Here is a 16,512-nt window from a genome sequence, read left to right as displayed (position 1 = left end):
TGCTTCTAGCAGAAGATATTGCTGGTGATAGTTGACGATTTAAATTGAGCGTGTCTGACCACCTCAGTGAGATGGACAGAGAAATAAAGAAAATAACAAACAGGTGGCGCTATACAGATAGATTTAATTAAATAACTCGGAGGCTATGCTACATTTTTAATTACATGCAATTAGAAAAATAATCAGATCCTGGTGTTGGTTTGAAAAATCTAGAATATGTTTCATGGGAAAATCCCCAGTTAAAATGAACCACATTTTCTCTACCTGCTGTAAATTATGTTGGAGGGGATGTGGCTTAGAAGAGACATTGTTATATATAGTGGGACTGCCTAAAGCTGCTACATTTTTGGGATTTAGCCTATGATTTTATCTGCAGAGCAGCAGGCTTGTTGCAGAATTGGTATCATTTGAATTTGTAAGGGTACTTTCACACTAGTGTTGTTAAAATTCGTATGCAAACGTATTTCTTTTTTTTTTTCGGATACGGATCCGTTAGACTTAATCATTGAAATTCCGTATCTGTCTTTCCGGTATTATCCGGAATAACGGATCCGGTATTTAATGTCTTCAAAGCTAGAAAGAACTGCTCATGCGCAGACCAGAACACCAGATCCGGCGATGCGGCAATTTCCAGAACACTTGGTACCGGATCCAGCATTAATACATTTCAATGGAAATTAATGCCGAATGCGGCAAGTGCGTAGTGTCCCGGAATTGTGGCCGAAAAAAATACCGCAACATGGTCAAATACCGTACAAGGGACTGAACGGAAGACATCCTGATGCATGCTGAACGGATTGCTTTCCATTCAGAATGCATTAGGACAAAAATGAGGCGTTTTTTTCCAGCATTGAGACTTTTTACCGGATTTCAATACCGAAAAAGAATAACGCTAATGTGAAAATACCCTAAATTGAAGCTATTGCACCAAATTGCAGGTGTAATCCTGACAGTTTTTTTAGCGGCAGGAAAATTGTATTGCAAAACTGGGCATAGCACGCTTTGCCAAGCTTACAAGATGTTATTTGGACAGCATATGTTGTATGAAATTTTGATAACTTGGCATCATAAGTCACATTATCAGAAATTGAAGGAATGGCAGTGTTGGAGGCAACAACGTATATAAGCTAAGGGATAATTTTCTTCCCCTTTCATTTCCTCCTTCTACTTTTCCTTTTTTTAATTTTCTTTTATTGGGTGCCCTCTCATGTAAGGCTACATGTAATAGAGACAATTCCTTCTGTTAACTAAATATTTCTGGCTGTACAGTGGGGCAAAAAAGTATTTAGTCGGCCACCAATTGTGCAAGTTCTCCCACTTAAAAAGATGAGAGATGCCTGTAATTTCCATCATAAGTACACCTCAACTATGAGAGACAGAATGAGAAAAAAAAAATCCAGAAAATCACATTCTGATTTTTAAAGAATTTATTTGCAAATTATGATGGAAAATATATATTTGGTCAATAACAATAGTTCATCTCAATACTTTGTTATATACCCTTTGTTGGCAATGACAGAGGTCAAACGTTTTCTGTAAGTCTTCACAAGGTTTTCACACACTGTTGCTGGTATTTTTGCTCATTCCTCCGTGCAGATCTCCTCTAGAGCAGTGATGTTTTGGGGCTGTTGCTGGGCAACACAAACTTTCAACTCCCTCTAAAGGTTTTCTGTGGGGTTGAGATCTGGAGACTGGCTAGGCCAGGGATGGGCAAACTGCGGATCTCCAGCTGTTGTAAAACTACAACTCCCAGTATGCCCAGTCTGCCTTCAGCCTACATCAGGGCATGATGGGATTTGTAGTTTTACAACAGCTGGAGGGCCGCAGTTTGCCCATCACTGGGCTAGGCCACTCCAGGACCTTAAAATGCCTCTTACGAAGCCACTCTTTCGTTGCCCGGGCGGTGTGTTTGGGATCATTGTCATGCTGAAAGACCCAGCCACGTTTCATCTTCAATGCCCTTGCTGATGGAAGGAGGTTTTTGCTCAAAATCTCACGGTACATGGCCCAATTCCTTCTTTCCTTTACACGGATCAGTCGTCCTGGTCCCTTTGCAGAAAAACAGCCCCAAAACATGTTTTCACCCCTATGCTTTACAGTAGGTATGGTGTTCTTTGGATGCAACTCGGCATTCTTTCTCCTCCAAACACGACGAGTTGAGTTTTTACCAAAAAGTTCTACTTTGGTTTCATCTGACCATATGACATTATCCCAATCCTCTTCTGGATCATCCAAATGCTCTCTAGCAAACTTCAGGCGGGCCCGGCCCCGGACATGTATTGGCTTAAGCAGGGGGACACGTCTGGCGCTGCAGGATTTGAGTCCCTGGCGGCGTAGTGTGTTTCTGATGGTAGCCTTCGTTACTTTGGTCCCAGTTCTCGTGATCATTTTGACCCCACGGGGTGAGATCTTGCGTGGAGCCCCAGATCGAGGGAGATTATCAGTGGTCTTGTATCTCTTCCATTTTCGAATAATTTCTCCCACAGTTGATTTCTTCACATCAAGCAGCTTTACTATTGCAGATTCAGTCTTCTCAGCCTGGTGCAGGTCTACAATTTGTTTCTGGTGTCCTTGGACAGCTCTTTGGTCTTGGCCATAGTGGAGTTTGGAGTGTGACTGTTTGAGGTTGTGGACAGGTGTCCTTTATACTGATAACAAGTTCAAACAGGTGCCGTTAATACAGGTAACAAGTGGAAGTTACAGTTCTGTGAGAGCCAGAAATCTTGCTTGTTTGTAGGTGACCAAATACTTATTTTACTGAGGAATTTACCAATTCATTACAAATCCTACAATGTGATTTCCTGTATTCTCCCCCCTCCCCCCCCATTCTGTCTCTCATAGTTGAAGTGTACCTATGATGAATATTACAGGCCTCTCCCATCTTTTTAAGGGTACTTTCACACTAGCGTTTTTCTTTTCCGGCATCGAGTTCCGTCCTAGGAGCTCAATACTGGAAAAGAACTGATCAGTTTTATCCCCATGCATTCTGAAGGGAGAGCAATCCGTTCAGGATGCATCAGGATGTCTTCAGTTCAGTCTTTTTGACTTTTCAGGACGGAGATAATACAGCAGCATGCTGCGGTTTTATCTCCGGCCAAAAAACGGAACCCTTGCCCGAATGCCAGATACGGCTTTTTTTTTCATAGGAATGTATTAGTGCAATCAAAATACCGCAATACCGGATCCGTCCTTCCAGTCTGCGCAGGTGCAGACCTTTAAAAATTAAAAATAAATTAATAAATAAAAATAAATTAAAAATAAATAAATGCTGGATCCGTTTTTCCGGATGACACCGGAAAGACGGATCCAGCATTTCAATGCATTTGTAAGACTGATCAGGATCCTGGTCATTCTTAAAAATGCCATCAGTTGGCAACTGCCTGGCGGATTCCTCTGCCGCAAGTGTGAAAGTACCCTAAGTGGGAGAACTTGCACAATGGCTGACTAAATACTTTTTTGCCCCACTGTATCTCTGCTAGGAAGGTTGGCTTTCTGAGAAGCATTCCAGCAGACCCCATTATAGTGAATGGGATCCGTCGGGCGCTGGCAGTGACCGGCATATGTCAGGGTTCTGTGCCTATGCTGGAACAGAGTACCGGAATGTTTGAATGCTGACGTGAACCTAGCCTTACACCAGTTGCAGAAAATCTCTGTGGGAGACAGATCTGCGCTTGTCTCCTAGGAGCCATACCAAGCAGGAAGCCTTTGGTGCACAAATTATTTAAGGGTCCTTACATAGTCCGATTACAGTCATTTCATTATACAGTTTTCATTAGTCAGCACATCCCCTATTTACACGTGAAGATGTGCTGCCGACTGACGATGATTTTTAGTGACATAAAAGATGCCACCACCTGACAAGCAAACGTTTGCTTAAGTGCTCCTTACATTTTATCCTTTTCTCCACAGCGTCAGAAATTGCGGGAGATGATCTTGAGACAGCAACAAAACAAGAATTCAGTCCGACAGGAGAAACCAGTGGATCCTATACAGATGAACCAAGGTGGACACAGCACACAATGGCAGGACAGTTCACACCGACAACATGAGATATTTAACAGGCCTCCACCACCTTATCCGGGCAACATCAGAGCCTCACTTGGCATCAAAGGAAACCCACAATTTCCTGTTTTTCCCAACGAACAACATACTCAGTTTGCTGGAAATGGCCAGTTCAACAGACCCCAGTTTCCCGGAGACATTGGTAACATGGCTATGAGGCCACACCCGGGAAACAGGTACAGTATAATGTCAGGTTGTCATTTGAGTTTTCCTTTGATTTGTGACTGCAGCAAACATAGCTGTACAAGTTTATTAGATCAAATGCCCGGTGGCTCTGCTTACAACACCTTTTTGCCAGGGTTTTGATACCATGTGGTAGCTGCAGTTACCACTGATCAGCTTTAAAGGCTATGTACACCTTTGGGGGAAATTATTGCATTTTACTCATTTTGAGCTAAAATATTTTTTTTTTACAGTTGGTAGTTTATTGAAAATTTTGAGCCCTTTTCTCTGTGCAGCCTTGAGATTCTCTTGAATAGCAGGCTTTGAATTTTTAGCTTAGCTGATCTTTATAAACACTCATTATAGCTCGGTTCTTATCTTACTGCTAAGAATATGACTTAAATAAGTGTTTGACCTTTTTAGTAATTTAAAGATGAGGTTTATTAGATGACTGGCACAAAGTGAAAGTACGAGTCACACCACCAAACCGTTAACACTTTGTGACAGAACGGCTCAATATTTTTAATAAAGAGCAGTTGAAGAAATGATTTTTAGCCCAAAATGAGTAAAATGCATTCATAAAAAAAATTGCCCCAACAGGTTTACACAGCCTTTGGGCTGGGTATAAGCATTCAGTAGCTGTCGGCTGAATGACTCCCTGCTTACTTTTCAACTCTTCCATATACATGCACATTTGGTTCAGCCATATGTGTGTTCTATGGGGAGAGCGGAAAAAGACGCTGCCAGGCACTTCTGTTGACTGCTTATCTCCCAGGAGTAAAAAAGGATCAGGTGAAAATGTTAATTTCACCCAATCCTTCTCTCCCACGGCATCTTGTGTCAGGGGAGAGTTGAGAGTTTCCCGTACACGTTAGAGTATTGTCCGAACCCTCTGATCTTGGTGGTTTTGGCGGACAATACACTATTGTTTATGGGGCCTTTACTCTGAGTAACCACTAAATGAAGATGTGCAACAGTTGTGTGATTAATATTTTTACATCTGTGTAGTACATTTGCTTTCTTCATGTTATTTTGTAATATTTTTTTTTTTATTTTTTTTTTTTCAGATTTGTCTATCCTATGCCAGGTCCTGGTCCTGTGCTCAATCATGAGCGCTTTTTAGGTCCTCCATTACAGATGCAAGGTCCAGGGATTCCCCAGCAGATGAGGAGGGATATGTCAATTGAACTGACTAGACCGTTAAGCAATTCACAGATCACAAATTCAGGTGGTATAGCACCACATTTCACTCACCAGGGAATGCAAGTTCAACAGCATAATATATCAGGCCAAGCATACATTGAACTTCGTCACAGGCCACCAGACGGGAGGCCAAGGATTATTTTTGGGCCGTCTCCTAATCTAATGGAACAACCTATGCCACATCAGAGGCAAATGGGCTATTTCCCGAGACCAGAGTTTCAAAGCCCAAGAATGATGGATCCCATCCGTGCTCAACATCCTGGTTTATCCAGCCAGGGTCAATTGCCTCCTGGTTTGGAACAGTTCATGGCTGCACAGAATCACCCTATCATGATGCATGAAGCAGAGCATCCGGCAATGACTGAGAACTATTTGCAAGCTCAATTGTCTATTGATAATTTAAATAAGGAATCAAGTAATAATTCTGCACTAAGTGAGATGGAAGAAAAACTTGACCCTGATGATCCGTCTGAAAAAGACCTTGATGTTAAGGATCTGGATGGTGTTGAGGTTAAGGACTTAGATGATGATGATCTTGAAAACATAAATCTGGATCCAGATGATGCAAAAGGGGTTGAGCTAGATGGCTTAGATACTCTGGAAGCAAATGATCCTCAACTTGATGACTTGTTACGCTCTGGAAAATTTGACATAATTGCCTATACAGATCCAGACCTTGATCTTGGGGACAAAAAAGACATGTTTAACGAAGATCTGGATTTTAATGTACCTATTGATGAAAAGTTGGAGCTCCAGTGCAAAACTGATGAAGCAGTAGGCAGTGAAGAAACTGTCGAGGCTGCAGCTGATCCTATTCCAGAGACTATTGCTGATGTTCCTAACGAAACCAGCACTGAGGGAGCATCCCCAAAAACGAAGGCACCAGATGTTACGTCTGAACTTGCTATGGAGGTCTCTGGGACTCAGCAGCTAGAGGAGGATGCCACATCTGTACCATCCTGTAAAAGTGAGCGGTCTGATAAAGGAGACAAAGAGAGTGCTCCTAATTCTGTACAGCCTAATGACCCATTGCAGGTGCCCACCCAAGATGCAGTTAGTTCATGTGGTATACCAGAGCCTCCACCAGTGCTTAATGACTTGTTAATAAATGAAAACTCAGACCTAAACGAAGTAGAAAAATTAGTTTCTCCATCAGGAATCATGACCGCCTCACAGCTTAATGAAATGCAGGGCATTCCACAAAATCAAGTTGTAGATGATCCTTTAAATCAAAGTATGGGACCAAGACTTAAGCATGGGTTTACACAAGGATCACCATCACATTCTGGGTTTCTGACTGCTCAGCAGGGTGCCCATAATTTTGTCACAAATGAAACGTTAAATCAGGCTCAGCAAGTAATGCTCCAGCAGAGTCGTGAGAGACCTCTTCTTCTGGAGGAGCAGCCTTTACTACTGCAAGATCTTTTAGATCAAGAAAGACAGGAACAGCAGCAACAGAGGCAGATGCAAGCCATGATCCGGCAGCGTTCTGAGCCCTTTTTTCCAAATATAGGTATGTAATTGCCAGGGTATATAAAAACATTTATTATTCCTTTTGGGTTGTTCCCATCATTGGCTGCTGCAGTATTTTATGGGTTTTCTGGCAATGTGCTCTTTTTACTGTAAAACATTAAATCTAGAAATGAAAAATACAATACATATACTATAGTTGCTCTCACTGTGCCAGGAGTATGTGGAAAGTGCTGCAGATTGACAGCAGTTTTGTAGAAATTTTGCACAGAATAAAGGGGTTAATCTCATGCTGATCTTTAACTGAAAACTAAGGGGCACATTTATTAAAAACAATGTTTTAGTTGCCGGTCTTAATAAAGACCTAAACTTGTGGTGGATCTGCCTCTCCATAACTTCGGCGCATCCAGCGCCAGTCTAAATGTAAGAAAGCTTCTGAGCTGTCTTACATGTAGGCATTTTTCTATGGCTCAAACAGTTGTAGAAAATGGTAAATGAGACGGGCCTGCCGACCCTTCCCTGCCCACACCACCCACGCCCACAATTTTAGACCTGGCGTGAGCGCGGTGAAGTCGCAGATGGCCGTTGCACCGATATCTGCAGCAGATATACGTGCAATTTAGGCGTATTTCAGCATAGTAAATAACCCCCTAAGTGCAGTGGCAGGGCTTGGCCAAGGGGGCAGGAATTCATGATCTTTTGACCTACTGTAGATAGAACCTTCTATCTCCAGCCAGTTGCCTTACAGCTTGTCACAGGACATTGAGGAGGAGGAGTGGTATGGCTGAGCTCCTGGGACAGATTTCTTCATACATTTCTCAGTTCACGTAATTCTTAGACAAAATAGTACCACTTGAAAGGAGGAAGTGAATTTTTGTGCATTTTCTGTGGTTAGTGTTATTTTAAAATACATTAGTGACAGAACACTTTCACTGAAATAGTGCCAAATTGACTTAAAAAAGGCCTTTTCTCGTTCATTCCATTGGGGGACACAGACCATGGGTATAGCTTAGAGATATTACTAGGAGGGACACTATGCAAAAAAAGAAGCTCCTCCTCCTCGGGCTATACCCCCAGGCACCTCCAGGAGAACTTCAGTCTTTGCTTAGTGTCCGTTCAAGGAGGTTGACATTTATTCTTCTCCTGTTTGTTATTTTTTTCTGGTTTCAGATGGGGACGCAGGTCAGCATTGCGCTTTCCTGGCCCCTGTGGAGGGTCTGCCACGGTCTTCTGAAGGTTCCTGGCTACCTCCCATTCCCCCACAGAAGAAAAGTGGATCCAGGCTCGACATGTTAGCTCTGGCATCCCACCAGCTGCTGGGACACCTGCTGCCTACCCTCCACCAGAGCACTGCTCTCCTTGATTGGAGTCAGACGTCTGAAGAGGTGAATCCCTGCTGGTCTGGACATCGAGGGAGCATGCTGTGCAGATAAGTATTGCCTGCTTCAATCTCCCTCCTTTCCCCCCCCTCCCCCCACCCCTTCATGTCGTCTGTCTGGCGCTCTGTGACCTGAGGTGAGCTAGAGAAGGACCGGCTGGGGGCATTTTTTCCCGTTGGGAGGGGGCCCTTCTGGGGAGGGCTGGTGATTCCACTGATACCTGCCTGCAGCTCAGACTATGGCCGCACCGGCGGCAATCTTGGCACTGAAGGAGTGTATTTTATCTTATGGCCGCTGCGCTCTCTGCAGCTCCCGCCGGCCTGCTCCTCCCGATATTAACCCCCGCTGCGCCGTTTCTGGCGAAGGGGTGTATTTGAAGTGCGCGCGCGCGCGCTTATTTCGCGCGCTTATTTCGCGCCGCAATGACGCGTCCAAGGGGGCGGAGCCTCGGCGTCCAGCTCTGTCTCTCCCTACGCCGGAGACTCTGCTGGATTGCGGCCGTGCAGCTCCTCAGTTCTCGGTGACCGGAGACTTCTGCTGTTGCCTGGGTGGTAGGAATTGCAGCAACCTGGTAGGAAATCTTTTTTGGAATACCATCATGCCTAAACCTGGGGCCCCTAAGCCTTCCAAGGCTTCCTCTCAGGCTCCACTGGAGTCATGTAAAATATGCCTTAGGCCTTTTTCTGTCACTGGTTCCTGTGACTCATGCCCTGCTCCCGGACAGGATCAGCCTCCTTCTCTTGCTCAGCCCGGTCCTCCCTCTGCCCCTGCGGATCCAGCGGTACCCGCCTGGGCCTCCGCCATGTCTAATGCGGCAGCTGATCTGGCCTTAGTTGCCAAGGCAGCCATGTCCTTCATGGAGCGCATGGCGGCTACTACTCCAGTGGCATCCACCACTCCATCCCCTCTCAGCGACTCTCACAGAGGGCGTCTGACTTCTAAAAGGCAGCGTGAGCGGCAGCATTCCTCCTCGGATGACTCCGCTTCTCCCCATCGCCTTGAGGCATGCCCGGTTGACTCTCCCCCTCGCAGGGAGCGCAAATCCGATGGGGAATTGTCCGGATCGGACGAAGTCACGGAGCGGGAACCCCTGCCTAAGCTTTCCACCATGGTAACCGAGTTGGTGGCAGCTGTCCGTGACACTTTTAATATACAAGGGGATTCTCCTCCCTCCACTAGTCGGGAGTTCTCCCTTTTTCCACCCAAGAAACAGGATTCCGCCGTGTTCCCTATTCACGAGGAATTCACTGCGGTCCTATCAAAAGCTTGGGATCGACCTAATCAAAAATTTTCGGCCACCAAGCGTATGGATACGCTTTATCCTTTTCCAGCTGACACAGTGGAAAAGTGGACTTCTTCCCCTAAGGTAGATCCTCCGGTGGCCAGGTTAGCCAAGAACACGGCCCTTCCCGTCCTAGACGGTTCCTCTCTGCAGGATGCGGTGGACAGACGTTTGGATTCACTTTCCAAGTCCATCTTCTCGCTGGCGGGCGCTTCCCTGCGACCGGCCTTTGCGTCGGCTTGGGTCGCCAGAGCCCTTACAACGTGGTTGCAGCGCCACCACCAGGATCTGTCAGAGCAGGACGCCTCTGCAGATACTCTGGATTTTATCATCCAGATGTCTCAAGCGTCTAAATATCTCTGTGAGGCTTCAATGGACATCGGCTCCCTCTTTGCCCGTATTTCGGCCCTCTCTGTCATTCAGCGCAGGGAGGTCTGGCTGAAGGTGTGGGATGCTGATGCCTCATCCAAGCGATCCCTCGCTAACCTTCCCTTTGAAGGGTCCAGGCTCTTTGGGGCTCAACTAGATGAATTCATTTCTGCCGCAACAGGGGGCAAGAGCACTCATCTACCCCAGCCCAGGACCAAGCGTCCCTTTCGGTCTCGGCCTTTAGGTTTCCGGGGCCAGTCCTTTCGTCGCTTCTCCACTGCCAGGACGCCGTCATCCTCATCGGCAGGGGGGTCCCAGGACTCCCGCAAGAAGCCTTTCTTCAAGCCCCAGCCTTCTTGGCGGCCTCGGGCGCAGTCAGCCCGTCCTCCTGCTCCCAAGCAACCCTCCGCATGAAGGGGTGCCCCCACCCCTCGTGGTGGGGGGCCGTCTGCTCTCCTTTCAACAGGTCTGGAGGGCTCACGTTCAGGACGCCTGGGCTCTGGAAGTGGTGACGTCCGGCTACAAGTTGGAGTTCGCGTCCAGCCCGCCGGAACGTTTTTTCCCTTCTCGCGTTCCGGGGGATCCAGCCAGGGCCTCGGACCTCTTTTTTGCGGTCTCCTCTCTTCTGGACCGTGGTGTCATTTCCCCCGTTCCCCCAGAAGAGCAAGGGACAGGTTTTTACTCAAACCTGTTCGTTGTTCCAAAGAAAGAGGGGTCAGTACGTCCAATCTTGGATCTAAAACTTCTCAACAAGTTTCTACGGGTGCGGAAGTTTCGCATGGAGTCCCTTCGCTCCGTTATTGCTTCTCTGAGTCCAGGAGAATTTCTCGCGTCTGTGGACATTCAAGACGCCTACTTGCACGTCCCTATTGCAGAGTCCCACCATCGCTTTCTGCGCTTTGCCATAGGGGGGCGTCATTACCAGTTCGTCGCCCTACCTTTTGGGTTGGCAACCGCCCCTCGAGTTTTTACGAAGATTCTGGCGCCTCTCATGGCGCTTCTTCGCACCAGGGGCATCTCTTTGTTACCATACCTAGACGACATCTTGATAAAAGCTCCGTCTCTTCCACAGGCCGAGGACAGCATCCGAATCACGGTTCAATCCCTGGAACGGTTCGGATGGCTGATCAATCTCCCCAAGTCCTCTCTGCACCCCTCCCAGAGACTTTCGTTCCTGGGGATGATCTTGGACACCTCGATTTCTCGGGTGTTTCTTCCAGATTCCAAGGCTTCCCAGATTCGTCTGGCAATGGTGCTCCTTCTACGCTCTCCACGTCCCACCATTCGGGAGTGCATGCGGGTGCTGGGCCTTATGGTCTCCTCTTTCGAGGCGATTCCGTACGCCCAATTTCACACTCGTCCGCTACAACAGATGATCCTTGCCCTCTGGAACAAGAACCCTCGGGGTCTAGACACTCCTGTTCGTCTGTCCCGGCAAGTTCGAGCGTCTCTCCCTTGGTGGCAGTCTCCCCTGAACCTATCGTCAGGAAAGTCCTTCCTTCCGTTCTCCTGGACGATAGTCACCACCGACGCCAGCCTCATCGGTTGGGGAGGTGTTCTCCGGAACCTCACAGTTCAGGGTGTCTGGTCGACGGAGGAATCCCGTCTCCCGATAAACGTTTTGGAATTGAGGGCGATTTTCCACTCCCTCTCCCATTGGACTCCTCTCCTGGCGACTCGCCCGGTGCGGGTTCAGTCGGACAATGCCACGGCTGTGGCTTATGTCAACCATCAGGGCGGGACTCGCAGTCGGGCAGTAATGCGGGAAGTAGCGAGGATCCTCTTATGGGCGGAGTCTCATGTTCCAGTATTGTCGGCAGTGTACATCCCGGGAGTCGACAATTGGACGGCGGATTTTCTGAGTCGCACCAAGGTGGATCCGGGAGAGTGGTCTCTCCATCCGGAGGTGTTCGAGGACATCTGCCACCGATGGGGCCGTCCGGACGTAGATTTGATGGCTTCCCGGCTCAACCACAAGGTGCCGGTGTATCTTGCCCGCGCTCGAGACCCACGGGCGGACGGGGTGGACGCGCTGGTATTTCCATGGCAGCGGTTCAGCCTCCTTTACGTCTTCCCTCCGATTCCTCTGTTGCCGAAGGTGCTGCGCAAGATCGAGGCGGAGGGGATACCAACCATTCTCGTCGCTCCGGATTGGCCTCGTCGCGCCTGGTTCTCCAGCGTCGCTCGTATGTTGGCGGACGTCCCGTGGCCTCTGCCCGACAGAGAGGATCTCTTGTCTCAGGGGCCGCTCTTCCACCAGAATTCACGGCAGCTGCGTTTAACGGCGTGGCTGTTGAGACCGCCATCCTGAGGAAGAGAGGCTTCTCTGATGCGGTGGTAAGAACCATGATCAGGGCTCGAAAGCCGGCTTCTTCACGAATCTATTATCGCACCTGGAAGGCCTTCCTGGTGTTTTGTGAGAAATCGGGCTACTCGCCCCTACGTTTCTCTGTCCCAGTGGTGCTGTCTTTTCTCCAGTCCGGCCTCGACATGGGTCTGTCGCTCAGTTCTTTAAAGGGTCAGGTTTCTGCTTTGGCTATCTTTTTTCAGAGGTCCATTGCCTTTTTGAGACCTGTAAAAACCTTCCTGCAGGGGGTGGCGCATTCGGTTCCTCCGTATGTGCCTCCCTTGCCCCCCTGGGATCTCAACTTGGTTCTGCGCGCCCTTCAGGCGGCGCCTTTTGAACCTCTGAGGGAGATCTCTCTGGTTTTACTCACCTGGAAGGTAGTTTTTCTGGTGGCCATAACCTCCATCAGGCGAGTTTCGGAGCTGGCCGCACTTTCCTGCCGGGAACCTTTTCTGGTCTTTCACCAGGATAAGGTGGTGCTCAGGCCGGTGCCTTCTTTTTTGCCCAAGGTGGTTTCTCCCTTCCACCTTAACGAGGATCTTGTCCTGCCCTCTTTTTGTCCTTCTCCGGTGAACCCCAAGGAATGTGCTCTCCACTCCCTGGACGTCGTCAGGGCCCTGAAGGTGTACCTGGGGGCTACCGCTTCCTTCCGGCGTTCAGACTCTCTCTTTGTGATTCCTGAAGGGTCCCGTAAGGGCCTGGCGGCTTCCAAGGTCACCGTGGCGCGGTGGATCCGTTCCGCTATTGCTGCGGCATATCGCGCTCGCGGCCACGTTCCGCCGTCGCGGATTACCGCTCACTCCACAAGGGCAGTGGGTGCTTCCTGGGCTAGACGCAATCGCGCATCCGTTTCCCAGTTGTGTAAGGCGGCCACTTGGTCGTCCTTACATACTTTCACAAAGTTTTATCAGTTACACTCTCTGGCCTCGGCTGATGCTGCTCTTGGGCGCAGGGTATTGCAGGCTGTGGTTCCGGTTTGACTACTGGACGTTTATTCCTGGCGGTGTTGGATTTGTTCTTTTTTCCCACCCCATGGACTGCTTTGGGACGTCCCATGGTCTGTGTCCCCCAATGGAATGAACGAGAAAAGGAGATTTTTGTGAAACTCACCTGTAAAATCTTTTTCTCGTAATTTCCATTGGGGGACACAGCTCCCGCCCCCTTTTTTGGTTTACGCCTTAGGGTGTGCTGTGTGATGGTTTCCATAATGTTTTGTTTCCGTTCTCCTTCTCCTACTGCTTTTGCAACGACTGAAGTTCTCCTGGAGGTGCCTGGGGGTATAGCCCGAGGAGGAGGAGCTTCTTTTTTTGCATAGTGTCCCTCCTAGTAATATCTCTAAGCTATACCCATGGTCTGTGTCCCCCAATGGAAATTACGAGAAAAAGATTTTACAGGTGAGTTTCACAAAAATCTCCTTTTCAACAATTGTTTCAGCAATTATTCTCCCTGGGGATCATCTGCTTTTTTATGTTTTTTTATTTTTTCTCTGAGCGTTTTTTGGCATTCACATTACTTTCAAACCTTCATGCGTTTCCATGTTTGTGTAACTGGCACTAGGATTGTTGTAAGATATCACTTTTAGATCAGAATATTATTCTAACACTTTTGGGGTTAGAGAGGGGTTTTCCGCGACTTTAGTATTTCTGGCCTCTCTTCAGAGGTATTGCCAATGCAGTGAACATTTCTTTAAAAGGCTGAGAGCTGCATCCTAGAGATGAGTGGATTGATTTCAGCAGGGCTTCATCTCCTGTTGGGGGCTGTGCCTGTAGGTGATGAAGCACCCACGAGGCACAAGATTGACAGGGCCTTACAATTAGCCGGCCCTGAAAATGTCCTGCCTGCGCAGACACTGCTACCCAGAAGTGGAAGCCAGAAATTGTCAGGGATGGGCTAAATGTCCGGCCCGGTCAGTCTTGTGGCAGATGGGCGCTTCTACACCTGAGGGGGCAGCCCCCCCACCGGTGAAGAAGCCCTGCTGATGAGACAAATCAATTAATCAATCAATTCAGTCATCTCTAGGATTCAGCTCCGAGCCTATTTAACCAAATGATCATGTTTGCCATACCAATCGATTCGCTCATTTCTGCTGCATCCCCTTCATTGTTTACTGGGCATAGCGCCATACGGTTTGTAGTGGGATTTAGCTGCAGTACCAGGCACAGCCACTACAAAACGTACACAGCTGTGCCTGGTAAACAGTGACTGGGTACCTGAGTGCCAAGCCAAGGCCACTTTAGTCATCTGATGTCGGTAGTGCGACCCCTACTGATATGATATTCATGGCCTATCCTAAGAATAGGTGATCCATTCCACTGTCCCAGAAAACAAACCCCTTTAAAGAGGACCTTTCATGGGTTTGTAGTAAGTGAGATAAATATCTGTACCTGCGGGGTACCCCCTGCTGTGCTGCCACCCTGCCTGTTTTTTTTAAAAATAGCGCTTCGTTATGGCCCCCTCAAATTTTGCGCTCAGTATACTATGGGGAGGAGACTGAGTATCTCTGTGGGCGTCTCCTTCTCCCCTGGCGTTAGCGCTGTCCAATCACAGCGCAGAGCGTCACAGACAGGGAGAAGGGGAGTTTTATTTTTCTCCCTGTGATTGGACAGCGCTACAGCCAGGGAGAAGGAGACGCCCACAGAGAGACTCAGTCTCCTCCCCATTGCTCCGATGCTCAGTATTAGTATACTGAGCGCAAAATTTGAGGGGGCCATAATGGAGCGCTATTTTAAAAAACCAGGCAGGGGGTACCCCGCAGGTACAGATATTTATCTCTCTCACTACAAACCCATGAAAGGTCCTCTTTAAGTGCAGGATTGTACTTGAATATGTTCCAGTTTTTAAAAAGTAGTGATCTACATAGTTGCCAATCCAATACTATCCTTGTAAATACACATTTGTTTGATGTTTTCTCTTACATCTTGTTCTGCTTTGTCCTAATCTCAGATTTTGATGCTATTACTGATCCTATAATGAAAGCAAAAATGGTCGCTCTGAAAGGCATCAATAAAGTCATGGTGAACAACATGGGAATGCCACCGATGGTGATGAACCGGTAAATATCTGATGTATAAATATGCAGAATTTACATTTTAGATTACAAATGTTTAGTTTCTGATATGTCACAGTGGGCCTCATCTGCGTTCCCTACTTGATGTACAGAATCCTCACTGTAAAAGCAGAGTTCCTGCATGCACACGGAGTACACGGGACTGTGTATCCACTAAACAAGCACTCCTGTCACTGGTGAAGATACAGAACGTCCTGTTCCCGTGTCATGGAGGAAGGAACCATGGAAGTGACACTGTTCCCCTGCTGGTCCTTGTACAGAGACATAAATGGGGACTGCTCAGGAAGCTATTGGCTCTAGTGGGACACCGCTGCAGCCGGTGGTTGCCTGAGCAGTCACATCCATGTGAACAGGGACCAGGAAAGTATTTTCAACATTTTGAAAATAAGCAGCGTTTTACAGTAGGAGCAGAGAGAATGAGTTTATAATAACTTCACCCATACCCTGTATACAAATCTCTACGGAATGAAAGCGGAAGTTTAGTCGGCAGCATGTCCGTTTATCCTGCAGATTTCTGCAGCAGAATTCACCCTTTGCCATAGTAAAATCCACGTCCGAATCCCCATGTTACACCTGCCGACTAGTGTTGAGCGAACTTGTGTTTTAAGTTTGGCGTCTAAAGTTCGGGTGATCAAAGAATCCCATTATGGATTCCGCTACCATAGACCATAACGGAATTTAAAATCCATAACGCGATTCTTCAATAACCCGAACTTTAGACGCCGAACTTAAAACACAAGTTCGCTCCACACTATTTGTAACTGATATCCTATCCTGTGGGTAGGTCATGAGCATCTGATCGGTGAGTTTCCAACACCCCCGCCAATCAGCTGTTTGCGGCCTTCTCGCTGCTTACAGTAGGCCAGTGACATCACGACCATCGTTCACATGACCTAGGCGCAACTCGGCCTCATTCACTTGAATGGGGCTGAGCAGCAGGCAGAGATGTTACAGGGGTTGTCTCACTTCAGCAAATGACATTTATCATGTAGAGAAAGTTAATACAAGGCACTTACTAATGTATTGTGATTGTCCATATTGCCTCCTTTGCTGGCTGGATTCATTTTTCCATCATATTATACACTGCTCGTATCCAGGGGAAGATACCAGGTGACCGGGAGCTGCTGCGCATGCGTGCCTATGAGCACTCCCACAGTCCCAGCCATTTGCT

General features: G+C 47.7%; 1 protein-coding gene across 9 annotated transcripts in view; it reads left to right on the top strand.

The window, feature by feature from the left end:
* The window catches only part of KMT2C (lysine methyltransferase 2C), a 206,598-nt gene that overhangs the window by 162,656 nt on the left and 27,430 nt on the right, over positions 1–16,512 (top strand). For all 9 annotated transcript variants that reach the window (XM_040434126.1, XM_040434128.1, XM_040434123.1 and 6 more), the window contains 3 exons: positions 3,910–4,238; positions 5,292–6,940; positions 15,218–15,326. In XM_040434126.1, coding sequence (XP_040290060.1) covers positions 3,910–4,238; positions 5,292–6,940; positions 15,218–15,326 — 2,087 coding nt within the window. The remainder of the gene's footprint in view (positions 1–3,909; positions 4,239–5,291; positions 6,941–15,217; positions 15,327–16,512) is intronic.

The sequence above is a fragment of the Bufo bufo genome, chromosome 5 (genome assembly GCF_905171765.1).
Source record: "Bufo bufo chromosome 5, aBufBuf1.1, whole genome shotgun sequence".
NCBI lineage: Eukaryota > Metazoa > Chordata > Amphibia > Anura > Bufonidae > Bufo > Bufo bufo.
Note: the sequence above shows the minus strand (reverse complement) of the source record. Positions and strands in the feature narration are given on the sequence as shown.